The 24,822-nt window shown below is 41.1% G+C and overlaps 1 protein-coding gene across 2 annotated transcripts in view; it reads left to right on the forward strand.

Moving 5' to 3' along the window:
* cpne5b (copine Vb) overlaps nucleotides 1–24,822 on the forward strand; it is a gene marked incomplete at its 3' end in the record, with an annotated part of 121,878 nt that overhangs the window by 94,592 nt on the left and 2,464 nt on the right. For both annotated transcript variants that reach the window (XM_084543597.1, XM_084543596.1), the window contains 9 exons: nucleotides 5,403–5,444; nucleotides 5,696–5,771; nucleotides 7,488–7,541; nucleotides 9,438–9,499; nucleotides 12,126–12,172; nucleotides 14,718–14,899; nucleotides 15,163–15,290; nucleotides 16,543–16,645; nucleotides 24,473–24,530. In XM_084543597.1, coding sequence (XP_084399723.1) covers nucleotides 5,403–5,444; nucleotides 5,696–5,771; nucleotides 7,488–7,541; nucleotides 9,438–9,499; nucleotides 12,126–12,172; nucleotides 14,718–14,899; nucleotides 15,163–15,290; nucleotides 16,543–16,645; nucleotides 24,473–24,530 — 752 coding nt within the window. The remainder of the gene's footprint in view (nucleotides 1–5,402; nucleotides 5,445–5,695; nucleotides 5,772–7,487; nucleotides 7,542–9,437; nucleotides 9,500–12,125; nucleotides 12,173–14,717; nucleotides 14,900–15,162; nucleotides 15,291–16,542; nucleotides 16,646–24,472; nucleotides 24,531–24,822) is intronic.

Below are 24,822 nucleotides of genomic sequence, written 5' to 3' on the forward strand. Positions count from 1 at the left end.
AATACTAGATTTTGGGGGGCCCATGAAAAGCCATATGTGCGCTATCTCATTGTCTCAACTATCAAAATCTGTCCATATAGGAGGAGGACCATAGGAGGTGTTGTGGTGGCTTATCCATGCACTATAGGGTCTTTATAGGTTTAAGGGGGTTTATTTTATTTTCGTATTGCTAAATATGCTAGGTAGCCATCTGGTCGAGCATTCTCTCTTTTGTTTTTTAACAGGGCCCCAATCAATTACTTGATTGCCCCTGAGTCTGATCTATCTTCCCAGTGGAATGGAACTTGAAGTCATCTACTTCTTATGAGCTACATAAAAGACTGTTTTTGTTTTTGTCACAGCAAGAGTAAGAATCTGCCAAAAGAATTATACTAAGCTCTAGCCTGAAGGAGGTATGCTGTCTTAAAAAAATAATAATAATGTTTTCTGGGTTCCCAGAGAACACTTTGATTTCTGAAAGGACTCAGCCCTTCAAAATAAAATGTCCCTTAAGAGTCAGAGTAAGCCAGTGTTACACATGTGGACCAAGTGCAGAATGCTTTCACTACAGGTATCCATTATATGGAGTTGTTGTATCTGGGTGAAAAAGCAGTGCTCAGTGATTCCAAGCTGCTTGTTATGTGGGTTGCCACTGACCTTAGTCCACCACTCCAAGTCCGGCACACGGTGGAGAAGCCTTTAAGAATTAGTTGAGGAGACAAGGCTGCACAAGTATGTCAGTGGATGACCTGCTGCTGATTCATTTGCTCTAATTATATCAGGACTTTAGTTTAGATACGTTCCTCTCATTAGTGGCACCAAAGGGCAAAAAGAGAAGATGGGGCTAATTCAACCATAGGCACTTAAAATTTCCAAATGGGCCACTCTGCTGCTCTTCTGGCTGACATCTCTAAACGAGCAAATGGAGGAAGATACAGGGTCTCGGCTAAAAAAGATTTCATATCCTTTGCACTGACTGCATGACTTTCCCTGCCAAACCAGACAAATAAACGCTGTTAGGCACCTGAAAAATATTGCTGCACTACTCCACTCGGTTCAAAGTGCCATTTACTCTAACAGGTTTTAAATGGGAGATCCATTTTAAACTCTCATGGCTCTCTCATGGTTAGCTTACCATATGAGAGAGAGAGTGCACTTCAGGCCTGGATCTATAAAATCCTCTTTCAAAGAAACTCTCAAGTCAGATGATGACTGCTTTTTCACCTGAAAACAATTAGTTCCTTTGAGAAGTGACTGTAAAGACCTCACTGACAGCTGTATTTCACTTGTCTGTCTATCTGTCTGCCCTGTTTATTCACAGAATACTGTTTAAGGGAAACACGGGGGTGTATCTTAAGTATGCGTGACTTAAGTAAAGTTTCCAGAACATGCATTTTCCTTCCAAAAGCAGCTTCCAACATCTTTCATGTATACTCTGCAACTTCTGTTTGGAAACTATTTCAAAAGCCCGATGTTGTAGTCTGTTTACCATGGGAGGGCAACTCCCCGGTACAACTAATGGATAAAATTGCCCTTGTAACACCGCATCAAATGCAGTCCTTTTGTGAGTTCACATCTCTCAACACAAATCAGCATATTTCAATTCAGATACAGCTAAGGGGATCTCTGGGGTTCAGTGGTGTCTTCATATCCAATCCCTCAGAGCAGTACACTGTTGATCTCCTCACAGCTGGTGATAACAAGGCCAGGTGTGTATTCTGGCTAGAATAGCTCAATTAGAACAGTGGGAGGCCACCCTTAAAAAGAGTGTGATCCCAGAGAGTCAGGCAACAGAAATGATAAAGGTGTAGTTTTGGTCGGACAGCTGCCTTATAAGCTCTTAAAGTTGAGTGAGGAACATGTACATCCACAAGTCATTCTATTTACTGATTACTACAAAGCCACATTTGTTATACATGATCAGTTTTTGAGGCCTGTAAACAGATTGTGTATGCGTCTGATGTGAACAATCCCTCAAAAGATCACCACCATGCATGCAAATCAATTCAGATGTTATGTTGTATGAACAGTTCTCTCTGTGTCTGCGTGGGTTCTCTCCGGGTACTCTGGCTTCCTCCCACCATCCAAAGACATGCTCGTTAGGTTAATTGGTGATTCTAAATTGGCTGTAGGTGTGAGTGTGAGTGTGAGTGTGAATGTTTGTCTGTCTCTGTGTTAGCCCTGCGATGGACTGGCGACCTGTCCAGGGTGTACTCCTGCCTCTCGCCCGATGACAGCTGGGATAGGCTCCAGCAGACCCCGCGACCCTTAACAGGAACAAGGGGTTACAGAAGATGAATGAATGAATGAATGAATGAATGTTGTATGAACAGCTAACTTTGAAAATTGTCCAAAACACATCCTCAGAGTGAGGATCACAGATTGATGGAAGCCCGTGCATCCACTTTTTTTCTATGCACTGATGTGTTTGCTGCATCTTTGTATTTGTGAGCTCACAGTTTATATAAGAGTGATGGGTGCCTTGCATATCCTGCATACGTTCGGAGCTTCGGTAGTGTACGTGAGCAGTGACATTTATGCTTGTCAGAATGGCAGCAGCTATAGATCAGTACCATATAAAGAATTGTCAAGGAAATCAGCCAGTGGCATGTTTTGTCCACCAGACAGACATCCAATGCCCGAGTTCGAAAAGCAATTTTGTCGAACACTTGTCCACAAAGACCCATTTTGCTTGAAATAATGTGGTAAATGAATAATATGGAAGATCTTTTTGGTCTTATTTCTATGGTGTTCTTTGGTTCTCTAGTGGTATCTCTCAGTAACATTGTAAAAAAGTATCTGAATAGTTCTGTCACGGCCCAAATGGAGGTCATTGGGAAGATACGGTTAAAAGGCAAGTATATCTCCAGACTGAGATACTCTTCTCCCCAGACTTGGCGCAGTTTTATGAGGATGCTTTGTATTGCTGGCTGAGAAGAGACACTTCCTCAAAGGCTAACGTCAGGGAGCAAAAGAAAGTGTGCGGTGTGTGTTACAGACTAAAAGGCTGTAACTTCATTGATTTGCAGCCTCCACAATGTGCACTGATTCGTGTCTGTGGCTGTTTCCAAGTATGGTAAATCATCCTGGCCAGAGTTGCAGATAAGCTGCATACCTGAATATATACGCCACTTCAAAGCTACCATCATACAAAATGTGGTGCTTCTTATTGCTTGGAAACAACAAATGCAAATCTCCCGGGGTCATAGCCAAACGTCTTCAGTAAGCTATATTTATCATATCAGTAGGTAACCAAGTAACCTGCAAACACACAGGCAGGGATAAAAAAAAACAAAAAAAAACAACAACCCACGATCTTCTTGGCTGTTGACAGGGTGGCACAGTGATGAGGCAGGTCGTCCTCCGAGTGGTAGGATCCAGTTGAATCCCTGGTGACAGCAAGTGTCTGATCAACATGAGAAACGGAGCAATGCGTGCAAGAAGGAGACGGAAGAAAGGAATCAGATGAGAGTAACGGATAATAGGCAGGAAAAAGCAAGTATACTTGCAGGTTTTAAAAAAGGAAACCAGAAATCCAATATGTCAAGGGCCCTGTTCCAGATGAGTAAGTCAAGGAGAACAAGAAGAGGGAGAATGTAGAGGAATGAAGGAGTGGGTATATTCTGCTCAACCACTGATGTGGAAAAAATGAAATCTCCGTCTTTCCGTATATACATCCGTCACACCCATCATGCGGTGTGTTTCATCAGCGTAGGTGGTACATAATGTATATTCCAGTGCTAATATATCATTAAAAACATGAAAAGAATCAAATGTTCCTCATTAACATGCTAGCCTGGGTGGCTCAAACATTGTCTATTTCTGTCCCTGGCAAAAGATCACAGACAGATCTGTGTAATTTGAGCGGAGGAATAGCTCTGTGTCAAATGTAGAGCTCCCCTTTTCAGTCAATTAAACGGGCAACGTGAGTGAAGATGAGTCATGTTTATTAAAGATGTCTTAGAATGGTAGCCAAAGATATCTGTGGCAGATTAGTTTTGGAGTGTATATTGTTCTGAGGGTTCGAGGGCCACTCAAGGATGTGAGCGCCCGAGTCCTTTGATAAAGCCGTTAGTTAGGATATGGAGATTGAAAAAAAATAAGCTATGGCAAAATGGCTTTGAGCCAGCAAGATAACAACTTCCAGGTCCATTATTGGAGTAACACTTAGCACTTCATTTGTCTCCGCACATGGACTGGTCAGGGGAAATATGATTGCTCTCTCTACCATTTTACTTTCCTTTTCTGCCATTTCTATATGTCTCACCTCAGCCCATTTTCTCTTTTTTTTTCTCCATGCTGGGGGAGAAGCACCATGTTTCTACCACCTATGTGACAAACACATTTTCTGTCGCTCACCGCCTTGAAGATAACCTCAAAAGAACAAACCGTCACCATGCAACGATAGGGGCCAGGTGGCAGGGAGGAAGCTGGGCTTATATCAGGCGTCTCTCAGTTCCTCAGCGACAGGAAAGTCTCTATGATGTACCGCTTGCTTCTATTTCCTTTGGATGTGGATGGTGTCAGTACTTGTGTAAGACGAATTGGGGAGAGACTGGAGACATGGGGGTGAGATCAAAGCTTCTGAGGCATGAAAGTGCTGAGAAAAGTTTCTCTTTCTCTTCTACAGGGACATTGTTTCTGCCGCATTTGTGCAAAATGTCGTCAGTGTGTCTTTTTCTTTTTGGGGGATGTTCGTGTGGATGTTAGAAGTAAACATGTGCTGCAAGTTTCAATTTTTGGAAGTGGAGTGCTTTTTATAAACTGACTTTTGTTCTTTTAAGATGCAAGCAGATGCTCAGCTGTGTTCTGACACTGATATGCATGCCGGTTTTAGAGCCAAGTGACATCTGTTTCAACTGATTTCAGGATTCCCTTAGCATTTCAAACCGTTGTCTTGTGTGTGGTTCACTTCCGTCCTTAATTACAAAAGCCTTAATTATGTTTTAGTCAGAGGACTGTGGTTATTTTCCCCAAAAGAGAGGAAAATTCAGAGATCCACTGTGTATTTAACTGCTAGTTTGATGCTGGTGCTCATGGTAATAGGTTCATTCGTCCACATGAGTCATTTATTTTCTCAGTTTGTCTCTTTTAAGACAACAGAAAATGTTTAATGGCGCCCACAACACTCATTATGGCATCACAGCCATAGTACCAACTACTGGCATGTCGAGTGTGAACCTTGAAAACAACAATCTCACCAGAAGACGTTAATAATTCTTCCTCCAACTGGAGGTTCCCCAGTTGTCTTTAAAGTGAAGATGTTCATTTCAGTGAGCACGTTTTACAGACTTTACAGAGTTGAGAACATTTATAACTCCATTACATCTGGACCAGCTCCATCTCCTTGCGGCAACTTGTTACCAAGAACATTGCTCTAAAACTATTCTTACTGCTGTGTGTGTCCTCATTTGTCTCCCCAGAACCATCAAGGTGGAGGTGTATGACTGGGATCGGGACGGCAGGTGAGTGCAATTGCTAAAACGTGGAATCATTAACATACAGTTACATTCGGTTCAACATTCAACTCATGCAAAAGCCCACAGAGGTTCATATAACACTTCTTCATCAGTACTCACTCGAGAATCTAATTTCCTGTCACGGAGCAACTACATCATGTCCCAAACGCCAGCCCTCTTATTTGTACCCCGTGTTTTATTTATTTATTTATTTGTAATACTCACTGGTATTTCTCCTACTTTATTCTTTCTCCCAGCCACGACTTCATTGGGGATTTTACGACCAGCTACAGAGAGCTAGCTCGAGGGCAGAGCCAGTTTAATGTGTACGAGGTGAGCAGCTCCAGTGTTCTCTCTACTGAACACAGTGTCTGTTCACTCCTGAGATCTGGAATCCCTCTACGTCGGATATCTTGGATCCCATTTCTGACACGACTGACATTTCTATCCTTCACACCACTGTTTGACATACAGTTTTCAATTGCTTAGGGCACATTCTTTTCCATGTTTTTTTTTTTTTATACCCCTGCAGCAAATAAATATATTTATTGAGATTACAGAACAAATTTAAAAAGCTGTTCCAAACAGCATTAATTCATTTTTAAAGGGCACTTGAATAGTACAATAGTACAATATCTCCCCACCTTCCCCCAGATGTTATACGTCCAATTAAATATTTCTTCACCCCATGTTCTTCTTCTTCGTCCAAACCTCGAGATTTATTTTGCCTCTGTAATCACCTGGATGCTGACACACAGAGGAATGGCGCTATTAGCTGCAGCATGAAACAGGATTAATAAGAGGACAATCCGCGGATTTAGAACGATCATAGCCATTTCTCAGTTCTTCTCAGGGGACGGCTTACAGCGTCTCTTAACAGCATACAATACGGCTCTTTATGCAAATTACTAACGCAGCTCATTTAAATGTCTCATCTTAAGGTCCGAGATTTTACTGCAAGGCCTAAAAATGACATAGGCGTTTCCTGTGTTTATTAAAGTCTCGTCAGTTGTAGGTTTACAAGTATTTAGGCTACCACCAATAATCAATCTTTTCTAAAAATAATTACATCAATGAAATTTTGAGTGGTAGTTAAAAGTCAAGACGACCTGTCGATGGCTCCATGCCTCTGTGGTTTGGTGGCCTTCAGCAAAGGACAAATACCTGTCTTTTAGACGTCAGCCCCATTATACGCTACTGTTGTCCGCTCTACCTCCCAGTGAGACTGAAAGGCCCTTTAGTTTTTGCATCAGCAGACTGTTCAGTGTGTCAGACAAATTGCCATCCCTCCATGTTAAATTAGGGGCTGTCACTTTTCATGCCTAGCAGCTACAGAGAATTGAGGTAATGAGCTCCGACGTCTTTGGTCTCCCGATTGACATTTCTCTCTTGTTCTGGAGCTGACAGAAAACTGGCAAAGCGAACATAAGTCTTGCACCTTAAGCTTACCTCACCCATCAATTCATTGTAACCAGAGATTCTTGTTTGAATTTCAGTTCTTTGTCCATTTAATAGCGTGAGTGACGTGCGTATGTATATTTCTACATAAAGCGTTCCTAAGTGATCTTACATGAGATGTGCTTCTCATAACGTGCAGCTGTTTTTTCTTGCAGGCTTTTTCACCTTTCTTGCTAACTTAGTATTTTTCCCATCAGTCAAATGGACAAACCCGTTTTTCCTCCTGCCTACAAACCACATACATCTCTGTGATTTTCCTCATGCTGCCCACATAGTAGATGTCTTCATTACATCTGCTGCATCCAGTTAGGAGAAAATTACAGTAAAAACAAAGAGTATTTATGCGTTAAAGGAAGTAAGAAATGGAAATGTAATTGAAATTATTATTATTATTATTATTTTTCCTGGGGAAGATAACACTCTCCTATATACAGCATATCTACACATACTAATCTGTATGTTATATTTAAACATGTATTATATAGTTTTATTTTTGCTTTAAAGTCAAAGTTAATCAATTATAAGCCGTTCCAGTCACACTGTAGCTAACTTTAACTTTCATATATATATATATATATTTTTTTTTTTTAGGTGATTAATACCAAGAAGAAAATGAAGAAAAAGAAATATGTCAACTCTGGAACAGTAAGTATGGTTGCAGTAATTAATTAGAAACGGCACTTTGCCTCTTTTCTGTTCCACTTCTACTTTTGTTAAATGAATCCCTCTTTAATTGTCACGCTGTGTTGACTCTTTGGACAAAGGCGTATATTCTATGTTCTGGCAAAACCTGACTCACACAACAGTTAATTGAAACGTTAAAGAAAAATAAAGCTTTGTTAAATACTCACTGTAGTTCTGAGATTTAGCCAAGTGACAGTACCTTACTGAATAGAGAGCCGAAGTCCCGCCCCTCTACTTCCGGGTTATGGGACCTATCTTTCGAAAAAATATGAACGGCAGTCTATGGAGAGATCATAATTATTTTCTGGTCCCGATTGAATTGTGGCATGAATTTCACATATGATGTGTGTGGATTTAAAAGATAATTTTTCACGTCAAGAGATAAATTATTTGACGTAAATAAGCTGAACAATATTAGGTTTTATATGAGATCGCTTAGTGAACTACATCTCTCGTCTGAGAACTATGGCTGTCTCCTTGTTGAGCTTTACCGTCTTCTTCCAGGACGAAGGCAGAAGCATGAAACGAGGTGAAAATCATTATAAATCGGGTCATGTCGAGAGCTGTAGTTACACGAAGGGAGTTTTGGTCGGTTCTGTACGCGCCAGCATGCGGGACTTGTAGATCGTTTAATTACGTATTTTCCATAGCGTTTTACTGAACTATCTTGCGACAAACTGTGACATTCTTGACATGTAAAATCATTTTTTATTCTGAAAAACAACATATGTATAATCCAAGGCACAAGTCGATCGGGACCAGAAAATAATTTATCTTTCGCCATACTGCCGTTCATATTTTTTCGAACGATAGGTCCCATAACCCGGAAGTAGAGGGGGCGGGACTTCGCCTCTCTATAGCCATACCTTACAGAAATACATTGCTGTATTGTGATTATGGTGGATATACACAGATCAGCCACAACATTATGACCAGTGACAGGAGAAGTAAATAACATTGACCACCTTGTGACTATACAATGTTCTGCTGGGAAACTTTTGGACCTGGGATTCATGTGGATGTTACTTAGACATGTAGCACCCACCTAGACCAGACCAGGCACCCCCACCCCATAGCAATGACACTCCTTGATGGCAGCAGCCATCCCCAGCAGGATGCAGCCTGACACAGACAGACACACACAAAAACGGTTTAGGAACAACTCAAAAAACATGAAGAACAGCACAAGGTGTTGACCTGGAATCCAAATTCACTGGATCCCAAACTGATCAAGTATCTGTGGGATGATCCACAGAGGCCCCTCCCCTCAACCCATAGGACCCAAAGGCCCCCACTAACAACATTCTGTTGCCAGACACCACAGGACACCCTCAGAAGGACCATGTCCATTCTCTGATGAGTCACAACTGTTTTGGAGGCACAAGGGAGACCTATACAATATTAGGAAGGTGGTCATAATGTTATGCTTGACCGGTGTATACTTTGAAGGGAATTGTGTATTATGTAGTTAGTTAAGAAAATGGCTGCATAAAATAATTTAAGTTGGATCTAAATAAGGATGAAGACACTGAAGAAACTGAAGGACATGCCATCTGAGAGATCAAAATTTGCAACACCAGAGACCAACTGAGACACCAATTACCACACAGCTCACCTACAGTATCGCTGTGGGCATGAGCAAGTAATGCATACAAATGGATCTCATCTTCCCTTCAAGCTTGTCCAGTGCGCCCTGTCCTTGCAAATCAATCAGTCACCAGAAAAGCAGCTGTCTCACATCTTCTGTGACAAGAGTGTGAAGTGCTAAGCCAAGTCAAGATGTGGAAGAGTTTTCAATGAGCAGGAAAGCATCAACACCAATGTGTTTCATATCTTTCTCCTCGTCTTAAATTTCAGGTGACCCTGCTCTCATTCTCAGTGGAGTCAGAGTTCACATTCTTAGATTACATCAAAGGAGGGTAAGTGAAAACGACCATCCACATCAAATGTCACCTTTGCTTAGTTACACGACACAGTCTTTGTTGAAAAAGAAGCACAGAGCGGTAGAGGGGAAGGAATACTTCTAAAAAAAAAAAAATGTGTTATCGCTTTATTTGTCAGATTTTATGTTTACACCTAACAGCGCACGGGCGAGCTCACCATTAAATCTGATTGTTTTCGAGATGAAAAAAATTGTGTCTACTTATTTAACCCTGCATTAAACCCAAGCCCATTTACACATTCACAACACACTAAGCAATATGACTCTCCAAAAACACCAATATCAGGCACTATTATTGTACACATAATAGTTTGATCCTCTGTTTATATAAAGGCTTTAAAGGATAATTATGACTATTTACTGGTAGCAATGGTGGCCAACGCTGCTTTACGGAAAACAAATCTAATAACTAGCGACTGTATAAATGCACGGCTCCTTAAAAGTCACAGTCATGCCATACAGTATAATGAGAAATGATAAAATACATATATATGTGGGATCTTCATTAAGAATGTTTTTAAACATTTCTATCCCCTTGTGTTTCATGTCACAAGTACAATGATCCAGACCAATGTTTGCCAGTTTAATGTGTTGTGTATTGTTTTGTGTTTTATTGCAATGTCTGGTGATGCAGCAGTTCCCTCAGTGCAGGACAGTTTTCTCCTATGGGAGACAATAAAGTAACCTTAACCCATGCAACTTTATTAAACTGATTTATAAGCAGGTGCCTTCTGCAGTATTAAAGTGTCAAATATATTTTAAATGAGTTAGCTGAAGTGCCTCCACAGAGGGAACCAGGCCTATAACCTCGGTTTGGTTTTAACGCCGGAGGTTGACGTGTGAATATCAAGTCTTTCTCAGGTGAAGTGTGCCTTTCAGACAGCTTGGGCTGTTCTTTCATCCCCACTGTCCCATCACAGCAGGTAGGCTGTCACAGGTTTTATGCGCTGTGGCAGAGCTGACAGGTGTGACTGATTTCTCTGACAGTTCCTGGCTTTGCACCGATTTATGACACAATAACCTTAAGGTTTAGTGGCCTCTCTTCAAAAATATCATCCTCATCAGTGCTCCCCATAACATTGCTCTGGCACTTACAGAGTGACACATCGGAGAGTTGGTTCTCGCAAATGTGGAGGAAATTAATGAACGTTTGGAAGGCATGTCACTTAAACTATCCAACCTCTTTGCACTACGGAGCAGGAGAAAGGAAGGAGTCTTTTCTGCTTCAGCTGTTAAAGTATCCTTTGTTGTATTCGGCTTTGCAGCTTTCCTTGTGATGAGAAGTGAACTATGGCAGCTTTTACATCTTATTCAACAACCACTATAATAAAAAAAAAAGGATTCATTTCACCTCAGTTTAGACTGGGGTTAGGGTTAGTATACCGGGGACTTTTTCACTCTGCAGCACAGACACGGTTTAGGGGGAAGGACTGATAGGACATGTTTGGAATGTAAAGTGGTGATTTCTCTATGATGATTACGGTTCAGAGAACTCATATTAGGTTAATCATTTGCACAACGTTACATTTTACCAGAGTTGAATTTGAATAAGGGTGAAGCTGCAAAATGGACAAGCGAAAACAGAAAGAGAATGAAGCTGTTGGTTTGTGTATAATTCACTCACAAATGCCCACAAAGAAAATCTTAATAGCTATGGTTGTGTTAGAAAGCACATGAAAGGAATATTTATATTTATATAGCGTCAATAACATTACGAATTGTCTCAAGATGCTTTACAAAACCTAGGACTTGAAACCCCCAGAGAAAGCACTAATGCAAAGGTGGCAAGGAAAAACTCCCTTTTAACAGGAAGATTCCTTGAGCAGAACCCAGCTCATATGGAGGGACCCATCTGCTTGAGGCCGGGCAGAGAGAGAGACAAAAAAATACAAGAAGAGAGGATAGCAGCACCAAAAAAACTCCCCTTCTCTTCTTGCAGATACAGTTTTCACTTTCCGCCTACGTGTGCAAAGAAACCAATTCATCAGAAAGTCCTTATGAATTAATAAAATGAAGTTCAATTAATGCTAAGGTTAAGCAGGGTTAGGCTGTGGCATATTGTTTGCCCTAACCCCAAACCGAAAAGGTTAATGCGAATCCTTAACTCATTCATTTTATTATCATTCCTTTGCCGCCTCTGGTGACTCTCCCAGATAATGAGAGGCTGTCGTTTGGGCCCCGAAGGCCTCGTCTCATTGTCGTAAATTAGCAGGAATAGGGGAGTGCTTCATCAGCAGGGAAAATTGGATTATGATTTGCTCTTAAGTGCTCCATCAGTCTAATTGCTTGTTACCAGGCACGACGTCTCGCCACCTCCCGCTTCTTCTAGTGGAGGTGAAACTCAGACAAACAAAACATAATCACTTAAGTCTTATTTGACAGCTCTTAAAGAAATTGCTGAAGTATTAACACCGTAAGAAATCATCACTGTATTTTTTTTTTTACATGCTTCAACCTTTTATGTTCAGTCACAAACTTTAGCAACATGTGTGTGTGTGCTGGAACTTAATGAGGCCTGGCATGTTGTTATTGCTATTTGGTCTCGGTCGCTGATTTTTTTATTTTTTTATTTTTTTATGTCCTCCTCTCCCTCCCTCTTACAGGACGCAGATCAATTTCACTGTGGCCATTGATTTCACAGCATCTAATGGTGAGTGATACTAACAGCCAAGTGTGTGTTTGGAGAGGGGGTAAGAATAGATAGTAGTGCTCTTTGGCAGCGGCATGTTCAATTTCAGAATCAATCTCACAAACAAAAGCAGACAGTGCAGGCACACATACTGCACACACGGTCTCCCATAAGTGATAGCCTTTTCTTACTCCTAAACGCTCTGTCAATACACTCTAAATGGAGATTATACCTGGCATTTTAGGAAAAAAAATATATAAAGCAAATGGAGCAAAGCCCTCAGCTTGACATAAAGACATCAGCATGTGAAAGGAACACACTTAAGTCTAATTGTGCTGTTTAGGCCATTAATTATGCCTGAATACAAGGCTCCAAAAGATTACTCTAAAAAGAAGGTCTCTTAAGTGTGTATCACAGTTATTATAAGAAAAAGCAATCCCATTTTCCTATTTATTTTGACTAAATTCTTTGTCTATGGTAATAATATCTATTTGCAATGTCCTGTCTGTGTCTTCTGGATACAGTTAGGTCCATATATGTTTGGACATTGACACTTGTGAGTCCACAGCAAAGGAATTGTTCAAGAATAATGACAGAATGTCCCACATCTGTCCATGACAGTTGACTTGGAATCTGAGTAAACAGTACAATCACCTTTGAAACACTGATAGGGCACTTTGTACAGAAATTGTTTTCATTCCTAAAATCTCCCTCCAGTCTGGAGGAAACTTCTTCAACTTCTTTATTTATTGGTTAATAAATGTCACTCTCCAAACATACAGTGCACCCCTGAGAATTTTTGACATTTGTGCATAAAAATGACTCATCTCTTTAGCGGAGTCCTGACAGTAGACCAAGACAACCCAATCAAACAAACCCAATCGCCTTGCTGCTCGTTTCTCTTCAGATTCAGCTCATGGTCAGATGTCCTGACATTTTCTTTTAGAATTTAGTGATATAATTAAGAATTCATTGGTCCATCAATGATGTCAAGCCGTCCTGGCCTAGATGCAGCAAAACTGGTCCAATCAACAACTCTCTGATGTTACAAGGACAGAGTACAGTGTTGTTTCGCCTCTAGACATGAGCCTGTCACTTAAACCTAAAAATTCTACTTTGGTCTCATCTGTCCACAAAACATTTTCCATACAGTCTTCTGGCTTGTCCACGTGATGTTTTGAAGACTGGCTGATATGTTCTTTTTGGAGATCAGTGTCTTTGTCCTTGCCACTCTGCCATCACACCATGGTTGTTCTCCTGAAGATGGATTCATTAGCTGCTTAGAAGTCACCATGGGTTCCTTTGTGACCTCTCAGACTATCATACGTCCTTCTTTTGGAGGGATCTTTGTTGGTCGACCACTCCTGTGGAGGTAAACCTCATCCATTTGTTCACAATCTGACTGTGGATGCGTGGATTCCAAACTCTGTAGAGATGGTTTTGTAACCTTTGCCAGCCTGAACAGCAACTCTTTTTCTGAGCTCCTTAAAAAGTTATTTTTTTCCATGAACATGTGTTGTGATGATCAGACTGTGTCATACATATCCTGTTTTTTTAAAACAAAATGGGCACTGAACAACACCTGAGTCTCATTACACTGACTGGAAACACTTGGAACAGATGGACTCCAGTTTGGCTTTAAAACTAACTTTCACCTCACAGATATGTAATATTGGCTTATTTCCCTAAATAACCAAATACAAAAGCATAATATTTCTGTTTCATTTCTTTGATTGGGTTCCCTTTGTCTACTGTCAGGACTTCTGAGGGGTGCAAATACTGTAAGCAGCACTGTATATGCACCTAACAGTTGAGGAAGAGGACATTTTACCTAGTTTATCCATACTCGTTTTGCCTTTTAGCCCTAACCCATTTTAAAACAAGTCAGCTGGAATCATTTAAGTGAGTGTTTCCATAAACACTGGAAGATAACTTAAGCTTCATTACACCCTTGTTTGAAACTCTAACACAGATTGTTTCAAGCAGAAGAAGTGATAGATAGAGATGGCTACATTTGTCATCTGAAATCAGAGAATCATTACTGTGAACTGCATATGTGTCATGCAAGAAAGGGCATCTGTAGACCGTACGTTTCTCTTGGCTGCTTCTGAATTTCCAGCTGTGGTGTCAGTCAAGGTGACATACAATTTGTTGTTGTGGTCACACAACCAGGATTTCTCATATAAGACTGCAAATAATCAAACAGTGAGCAGCTGTCATCTACAACCTCACTCAGTACAATGAAAACAGCATTTTCTGAACAACATCCAAATTATCCTTGATGGGCTGTTCATACAGAATGACTCCATAATGTGTTATTACAAACTGAGAAGGTCACATGCTTTCTTAGACTCTGTTCAGTTGAAATGATTCTTCAGTTTATTGTTTGAAAGCGTTCTTTCTCACAGTTTGGTAAAAAAATGTTAAACTCTAGATTTTATCAGGAAATAAAAATGTTGATCCATGATTTCCGGACATACTGTAACCACTCCACCTGAAGCCTGAAGTCTGAAGATTTTGCCATACCATATACACCATGATGACCTCATGATTCATTTGTCAACAGGTAACCCCTCCCAGTCCACTTCCCTGCACTATATGAACCCCTACCAGCTGAACGCCTACGCCATGGCCCTGAAGGCTGTTGGGGAGATCATTCAGGACTACGACAGCGACAAGATGTTCCCCGCGCTAGGCTTTGGAGCCAAACTGCCCCCTGATGGGCGGGTGTCACACGAGTTCCCACTGGTGAATCCTCTTCACCTCATTTCACCTTTAATTCAGTCCAACAGATTTTTATCAAAGCTATTTTATTCATATTAAATTGCCACTTTTAAAATCATTACTAAATTGTTAATTTATTGTAATTTTTTGAGCTGTCAAAAAGGGACAAATAAGTGACATCTAATGAAATCAGTTTCCTTGGATAAAGATCTTGTTCCTTTGTTTCATTAATGCATTCATCGAGACCATGAAATTAGCAACTCGTTTCACCGTCTCCGTCTTTTCAGAATGGAAACATAGAAAACCCCTACTGCAATGGTATCGAAGGCATCTTGGAGGCTTACCATCAGAGTCTGAAGACAGTGCAGCTGTACGGGCCGACCAACTTCGCCCCTGTGGTGAACCACGTTGCCAGGTGAGAGAACAATCCGAGCTGGTGAAGAGCGTTTGCGTTTTCCCTCCTATTAACGTGGCAAAGCAACGGCAACAGAAAAGTTGCTCTTCTATGAAAAGCAAGACCTGTAGAGAGGCATTAGAGAGGCATTTCATGTTTACTTTCTTCAACATAAGCCCGAAATCCATCTCTCCCTTCCATTCCAAATAGGACTGATATTCTTTTCATGACTATCTGTGTTAGGCATCAGTTATTTCAGTTTCATCCTCGTAGAATTTCCTGCTGTAGCAGCTTTTGGTTGTTATGATTTAAACATATATTCAGAAGGTACAAACACACTGTTAAAAAAATATATAACCTACTAAGATAACTTCACAAATTTATTTAAAACAATTTACATGGAGAAGCCATTGTGAGGATTTTGAACACCCGAAGCAAAGGTATACACAGCAACAACTAAGACAGAATGTTTGCATAAAGGCTGAAACATCATAAGGTTCCAGTTATCAAAGAAGAAAACATAACATGCTTGAGAACTGTCCTTGATTTCCCTCGCCCGGCTTCCACTAACAATATCTGTCCTGGTAGCCACAATTTCGAGGCTCTGAATAGCTTGAATATGAATTTTGAATGGCTCACAATTACCAAAAGAATGGCCAATTTCCAACGATGGAACAAACGGTTAGCATGTAAAAACAAACTGTGCCGCTGCCTGACTCGATTCTTGTGGGTGCAACACCAACCCTCACCTCTCACCGCTTCCCCCACGGTCTCACTTGTTGAGGCGGATCTAAACAACTCTCGACCTGATTACGCCAAAGCCCTGTTATAATTAAAAATGTCACCCTGATAAAACGGAGTTTTACTGTGGCAATGAGCCATGGCTGTGAGAATGCACGGGCGGATAGTACTTAGCATGTGAATAGGCAAACTCATAGAAAGAGATTTTGACAAAGAGATTAATCTGTGAAACAAACAGCGTACGACAGCTTTGTCATGAGCTCGATTGTTTGATCTGATTAATCGGTGTGTACGCGTGAGGCATTTTGTTGAGTGTTATCTGAAGTGCACCAGTGACAAAGAACATTTTTTATTGAATTTTCATGTGTTGAGAGCGCATGGTAACGCCTGTACTGTCATGAATTTATTTTCCACATCGATGTTTAGATAAATCCATTAATAAATCTTCTAGTCAGATTTGTTTTGTATCAAAAGGGATAATGCAGCATCCTGTAATGTTTTCTGTTGTCTTGTCTTCTATCTGTGTATGCAGATATGCAGCGGCAGTGCAGGATGGCTCTCAGTACTTTGTGCTCCTCATCATCACAGATGGCGTCATTTCAGACATGGCCCAGACCAAAGAGGCCATTGTGAATGTAAGAATGGGAAGGGGTGGAGTCAGCTTTATTTGGCATTATTTAGAAGGACAAACCTTTGAAGTCATAGCCACTGTGCAGTTTTTAACTAAGAGATAAAAGCCAAACCAGAGAATGACAAGGGGTAAGCTGCTTATCGGCTATTGCTCTATTCAACAATAATCTGATATTTTAGTATGCTAAATACACTTACTTTCGAACATCTGTTAACAGATGACCTTCTCATGTCTGTCTGCTCAATATGAAGCTATACAGAGCAGCCAATTAGCTTAGCTTAGCATACAAAGACTGGAAACAGGTGGAACAGCCTGTCTCTTTAGGATGGTGACCAATTCTGCCTACAAACACCTATAACGTCATTAATTAGCAAGATAAATATTAAGGGGATTTTTGTTTTTTGTTTTTTAAAGGAGGGATATGGTGCAAATTATGCATCGGCTGCCTGGAAGCCTCACAGAAACTAGACAGCCAGTAATGCCCATTGTTTCCTGTCTTCAGGTTTCTTTTAAAGTACAACAGCTGGCGGCAACTTCAAATAAGAGTGTCATCAATCTTTTCAACTAAATGTCGGGCATAGCATATTTAAAAAAGAAGCAGACTTGTCTTACAGGTCGATTAAGAGTGAAAATGTACCCAGCTCATGGCAATATTCTCATATTGGTTATTTGGAAACAATAACCAGTCCCAAAATTTTGTCTATGACGACTATGTTTCTATGCACAAATTACTTTGGCATATATGTAGTTTTTCTGCCCTAAAAAACACAATATCTACTAAACTGTTTTCTAATGGAATAAATATTCCAGGAATATTACCGTTGCATGCAGCGGTGTATAATCCGATTAACGTACACTTCAACCACCTTCTGGAAAAAGTAAACATATTTACACATATCCAAAAACCTGCAGACATTTTGATACAAGTCTTTTTATCATGTTTAAAAGTAATGCCATCTTTTTACGCATGCATCTCTAACTCCAGCCCTGCAAACTGTCTGCTGGTTTGTTTGTGATCAGATCTGTGAGCCGAGGGCGTACTCTTACTCCAGAGGCACTGTATATCCAAAGGCTTCCATATAAGCTGTTTAATGTGCTGCATATCAAATTCGGTATAGTGTTATCATCTGAAAAACTGTTGAGTCTGGCCGTGCAGTGTAAACAGACTGTTTGATGTAAAGCTGAGAAGAGCAGGTGACCCTAACATCTGTTAACCTAGTATTTAGTTTAATGATTGACTGATGGTTAATAACTCAGAATGGCTGATTCATTTATCGTTTAACTGTCCGCTCAGTGATTAGGCTATTCACTTTAAAAATATTTATGTCCTGATTTAGCCCTGATGGTTTCTAGCGGTGGTTATTCCAGTTCATCCACGGCAGGAGCCATGTAACAGTAGCAGCTATTATTGTTAGTTGTTATTGAAACGGATGGACTAGAATAAGGGCTTCCCATAACTGGCAGACGTAATTTTTGATTTAAGTACTATCAATATCAATATATAGAGTAATGAATTACCTCAAGGTACAAATGTGTTCCCTTCTACCAGAAAGACTTTTCATGAATAAAACATTTTAAAATGATGTGACTGTTGAGTAACCACAACACTGAGATTTATTCCTCCGAGCTCTCCCCGAAACTTGTCCTCACTCCTTTTTTTCTCCCACCTTTAAATAGCAGATGGCTGCCTTCCTTTCCCTTTTCTTTCTGTGGGCTCTTCATCTTTTTTTCCCCACCCCTCCTCCTCCCCAGCCCGCCGCAGGCACAGAACACCCAGCAGACTGGATTTAAAGGGAATTTGCGACTGTTAGTCAAAACATTAGAACAGCCACACCTTCCTTTTAAGATCTTGCCTGCTGCTCTATCTCACTGCCTTCACTCCTCTGGTCGACTGATGCTTGCCACTTCCACCGCTTTCCCTTTTTTGCTCTTCACGGATCCTGGGCGAGGGAGGACACAGTGCTGAGGTTATATAAGTCTTTCTCATATTTATTCATGCTGGAAGGGACAACTCTGCATGAATATCTGGAGAATGAGTTGGCGTCTGTGTATGCAGGTGTATGTGCTTGGTCACTGTGTGGACATGTGGCAGGACAGTTTGGTGTCCAGAGGGGGTTTATCAGTCACAACTGGTTCAGCTACACTGCAGAACTCCACCTGTCAATCACCCCTCCTCCACCGTCGATTTGGGTCCCCTTGCCATCTCATTTTCTTTCTCTCTGTGGAACTGTGAGACTCCCTCGCTCGCAAATACAAAGACTTTTTCTGTCTCTCCCCATCTTTTTCCCCACTCAGAGATCTAAATCTCTTTGTCTTCATCTGCTCCCTCCATACCCCCGTCGCTGCATTCAGTCTATAACCAAATCCTCTGCTGCCTTTGACTTCTTTCTTTTCTCATCCTCTCCTTACCCGTCACTGCTTTGTACTTCATCTCTTTATCTGTGCCGGGACCCACCCTCCACTTCACACACATTTCAACCTTCATTCACTTTGTATTTGTGGCAGGGCTTCTTCTGTAAGGGGTAATGGGACACCTGCTGATGTGAAACCAAGTTTACGGTGCCAAGAAAGGAGTAGAGGAAATGACAAAAGTCAGCAGATTTTATGTGGGCATGAATACAAGTTGTGAATCTATTATCTATTTAATTTTTACACATGTGTTGTTGTAGTGGGCCATATGGGAATCAACTGTTCACTGCACCCTCTGCCCTTAATTATTTTTCCTAACCAGTCCAGCATGGCACTACACCTTATATGTAGATTGCAATAATAACAGGAGCAGATATAAGCTCAAATGGGTCCTTGATTCCAGACAGAGGTGGACAAGCATATGTTCTCCTTTTGGGCCAAGTCATACATTTTGTAGCTGTCAGTGTCACTGTCTGATTGTATTTAACTGGTTAATTAAGCTGTTGCTTGTTCCAAGATGGCCTCAAGAAGCCAGCTTCAGGCATCATCATGCAAGTAGAAATCACGGAAGTGAAGGTCTTTGTGAAGTGGCAATGTTTGTGGATTAAATATCAAAAAAGTGCTAAAAACTGCGATTCCTCAAACTGGTCACATGAAGCAGGCCCCAAGAGTGATTCAGATCCTACAGACCTCCATGTTACGACCAAAATAGACATGTTCACAGCCTGGTATAACAATTTTGGTATCTATGGTTATTTTCCTGTGTATGACAACTGTATGGGTATAACTCACCCATTTGAAGTGTATCAAAGAGGAAATACCATTTTTTACAACCTGGACCTTATTTCTGGCATAAAGTACGCTTATATCCATATAGTGGGAGTCATCAGGGCACCGAAACGCAGCCTCTAAATAACGCATTACCTGCTGCGAAACTCATTAATTTCACCAATATTTTGTTATGATACGCTAGTGCTATTCCCCGTTTAGTCCAGAGTTACCTGTTATCATCATCCAGGGTCTTTAGCTTGACCTACTAACCTCTGACCTGGATGATGTCATCTCTGAGCCCGCGCGGCTTGTTTACCTGTAATTTGCAACTGCTAGTTTCTTGCAACATGGCTGAATATTTTTCCAATTCTGAGATTGTGGACGACGACTTTGTTTGACGTCCTTACCGTTTTGAGCCAGAGTACACGGATGAGGAGCTTGTTGAAAGGAGGATGCGGAGGCAGAGAGGAACAGCTGGCCAAAGAACAACAAACCACTGTCCGCGAATAGATAACAGGTAACTCCGGACTCAACGGGGAATAGCACTAGCGTATCATAACTAAATATTGGTGAAATGAACGAGTTTCGTAGCAGATAATGTGTTATTTAGAGGCGGCGTTGCGGTGCCCCTGTCACTCCCACTATATGGATATACGCAGATCTAAATATCGTCCGAACAACTCCAAATGACACCAAAGTTATATGGGTGAGTAAACGATCATATTTTATGCCAGAAATAAGGTCCAGGTTTTAAAAAACGGTAATTCCCCTTTAAGGCTTAAAGTTAAAGTTGCAAAATTTAGGGAGTGGCTGCTTTGAGTGACAGTTAATTGATTGCTAGCTGTCTTTCTAGAAACCACCTGCCTGTATAAAGCCTGTTACATACTCCGCGAGAAGCGAGAAATTTGTTCTTGGTTTGCAAGAACAACAACAAAGTTCGTTCACAAGAAACTCAAGTGCCAAACTCCTGGGAAGTCCTCATAGGGCCCTCCCACTGCAGCATTCGTCACACATAGCATTGTGGGAGATGCGGGAGATGGACAACGAGAGGCACTTTTCTTATTATTTTCAGATGTCAGCCAGTCGTTTTGACGACTGTGTCTGTCGGACCATGCCGTTCATTCAGCATGCACCCACACACAGTATGCCAATCTCTACCCAGGAGAGATTAGTTGTCACACTGTGAATATTAACATCTGGGAGTGGCTAGCATTTCCGCTTTTCCGCATTAACCATGCCCACTTCTCATTTCTGACTAAATACAGAATAGTTGTCGGGACACCACACGAGAAAAAAAAAGTTATGCGTCTAAAACAAGCTGTGAGAACTCCCAAACAAGGGCTGCAAGAACAAATTTCTTGTTTCTCGCGGTGTATGTAACAGCCTTAAGCCCCACTCACTCTCACCCATTTGCCCATTTTTTAAATTATCTGGGTGTTTAGCACAGTCAGCCACTGCGACTATGGCAACAACCAGTGCCACACATGTTGATCTTCACAGGAATCCTGTGGGTGACGTCCCGATTGGTTTGTCCATCTTTATTTACAGCAGTGGTTCCCAAACTTTCTCTCCTGGGCCCCCCTTTGGTACATAAGAAAATCTTCACGCACTCACCGCATTGCAGCGTAATTTTTTAATTTAATCTCTGGCTCCATCCCGCTCCCACCCGCTCCCGTTGATTATTTGCTCTATCCCGTCCCTATCACGTTACAAATTTGACTGCCGTACCGTGGGACATCCGCGGGAATACCGTGACCCGCGAGAGTCCTGAAAATTTGTTACCCTCTAATTCCATCCGCTCCCCCCCCCCCGCAATGGCTCTGCGCCCTCCACAGGGGGCGCGCCCCCCACTTTGGGAACCACTGATTTACGGTCATAGGTCATCGTCCACTACATAATTGCCATCAAGAGCAGAAGGCCATATAACTGTTGGTATAGTCTCCAGCAAATGTAATGCTGTCTGAAGTAACAATGCTGGATTTGAGTGTTCCCTTCCCTAAACACGATAAAGAGGGTTTAGACTTTGAGAGAAGGAAGTTGATTTTTAAAACTCCTTCATGGTGTTAAATTCATTTGGCAGATACTTCAGTTCAAGATTAATGTGCATTAGTTCTAGTAACAGGAATATGATTATGATTCAAGATTAAAGTTACTAAAAACAAAGTAACTGATCGCAGAGGTTTCACACACACATGTGAATGATATCCTGACTGTACATGAGGTTTTACTGAATGATTTAGTAATGTATTTATTTAAATAGTGAGTGCAGAATGTGCCACCATCATGCCAGTCAACATTTAGCGTCTGTACACAGTGATAACTGGATTTTAAGTGTCTTCATCCAGCACCCTTTTGTGTGTGTGAACAGGGCGACCATATTCTTCAAACACATAAACACATCTTTGTCCATGTGTGCAGCCATAAGAACACACATCCATCAAAGCATGGACATGCATAACATTTAGATTGAAGACGCACACACAGAGTGAGTTGTTGGAGTAACGACTGTTGATTGACGCTTTGTGTTGTTGTCTCATTAGACTGGATCTCTCCTCTTAGACAGGGTGACAGGATGGTGGCAAAAGCGGGACATGGTGGATTGCCAGGTTATTTTTGGTGGCATTTGATGTTCTGTTGCGTGCATCTCCGGCTATGCGCACGCGTGGATGTGTGTGCGTGGGAGGACAGGGCCTGACGTGAGTTATGCTGAACACTGATAATCGCATTGATGTGATGCTGCTGAGGTAGTGTTGACAGAAACTGCTCGCATCCTTGTGGCAATAAGAGGCTGCTTGATGTTCCAGTGACTGGGGGTGGCTTTTTTATATAACTCAGCCATTTGTTGTCTTGTGCCAAAGATAAAAATCTACTTATATAAGTGCTATGTGAAAATATGTGACTCCAGGAAACTTGTTACACTGAATAGCAGTATTATTTATGATATCACCTGTCTAGAAAGACCTGCCCTCCAGATATACTTCAGACATGTCAAGTAGATTGCTTGAAATATTCCATATTTTTCCACAAGAAAAAAGAATTACTCAACATTTCAGTTACCTAGTTTGCATACAGGACCATAATTGGCTTCTAAAGTGCTTGTGAGTCCACAACTACTTTGACTGAAGATCAAAACTCTCCTGTATATGGAAAATGAATGCTAATGTCCAAATGTCCACATACACTATTCTGCACACTGAAGCTCAAACCACCACATCCAGTGAAGTTCTATACACAGCAGACTGAACTATCTCAACTAACTGATGGATTTATGGACCCAAAGGATGAATGCCACCAATTGTTGAAAATGTTATAATATAATTCTCAGTGTCTCACCATCTACTAGACTGGCATGTATTTTGTGTAGACATTTATATTTCCAAGGTAATGTATCCTAAAGACATCTGTCATGTCATTTCCACTTTTGTGTGCAACATCTTAACAAATATTGGACAAATTTTTAATGATTTTGAGGACTGAATAGTTTTTATTTTTGACTTAATGCCACACAAAGACCAGTAGATTGAAGACTCAACTGCTCAACTAGTCACCTAATATAATGTAAACTGCACAGACAACTAATCCTTGATCCAGTGTTCCAAAAAACAGTGTTTTGAAAAGTCTCAATTTTCGCGGTCCTTAAATGTACGAGAAGTGCGGATGTTAGTCATAGGTGTGTGATATCTCACATGGATCTTGACATTCATTTAGATAACATGGTGGAACCATATATGTTTCATAAATGTCTGTATCGTTGCTGTTCTTGTTCATTGATTGTCCAGTCTTTCTTTGGAGACAGTATTCTCCACAGCAGGGAGACTAACTGCAGTTTCACCTGACTTGAGGAGTGGTTTGGGAGTGGCTGGGCGGGTGAATGAGGACGGTTGCTGTAGTGACTTAAGGTGGCACCTCCTCCCTCTCCCTCCTCTCCTAAATTCAGTCATCCATCCACTGCCATGTAAGACTGTGTCAACAGATTTGTTGTATTTTTTTTCCCCTACTTGGGGACAAATGTTTTCCTTTAGCAACAAATAGTTCTTTTTGCAGGTCAGCATATTATCCATCCAGGCTGTGAATTCTGAGATATCTTTGTGAAGAGTTTTATGTGAGAGACCAGCTATGGTTAGATTGCTTTTTCAGCTATCAAAACTCCATCGGCACTGATACTGACCTGCTGCCCCAGCATTTCAGGTGATGCTGTTGGTGTTGCCAGTTTAATCTCCACTCCCCAGCCTGATAACCAGCATTCAGTGCACGAACACGGAGTGTTGTCCCCAGATAAGAGCCGGTGTGCATTCATATGACTGAAAATTGGATTCCAGCACATGTAATATTGGGGATAAGGAAAGCAACAGCAAAAACTAGTTCTGGAAACAAGTCAAGTTACACATTAGCATCCCACTGCGTCAGCCTCTTTCCCTGACATCTTCTCTTGACCTCTTTGATAGTTAAAGGGTGATACAGAATATTAGTGCGGTTACAATCTATTTAGGTGAGCATGTAATCACTATAAAGTCACAGTAATGAGTGCTACAGGTCAGAGATGATCTGAACATGCTTCATACCCCCTGCATAAAAGGAACGGGACATGTGACTGATGTTTGTTACGAAAAAAAGTCATTTATTCAGTTGTTTTTTTCTGATTTTTCTGCAGGGTGCCAAGCTTCCTATGTCCATCATCATAGTTGGAGTTGGTCAGGCTGAGTTTGACGGTAGGGTAACCGTAACTCTTTAACTGCAGCAGCATGAATGTAACTATAAACAGATTTCCGTTCATTTTATACAGCAGACATATTAAAGTAGAGTTATATGCTGTAGTTTTTATATATTCCATACTAACTGAGTCAGTTAATCTGGTGAAAACATCACATAACTGACGGTTCATTTTAAATTGCGCAACCCACAGTCTATTACACCTATAGCCACTACTAACCCTTTCTAATTCAGAGGATACCAGATAGAAAATGACTGTACAAACTCATCGGAGTCGGGAGAGAAAGGGAT

Source organism: Chelon labrosus, assembly GCF_963514085.1.
Source record: "Chelon labrosus genome assembly, chromosome: 4".
Classification (NCBI taxonomy): domain Eukaryota; kingdom Metazoa; phylum Chordata; class Actinopteri; order Mugiliformes; family Mugilidae; genus Chelon; species Chelon labrosus.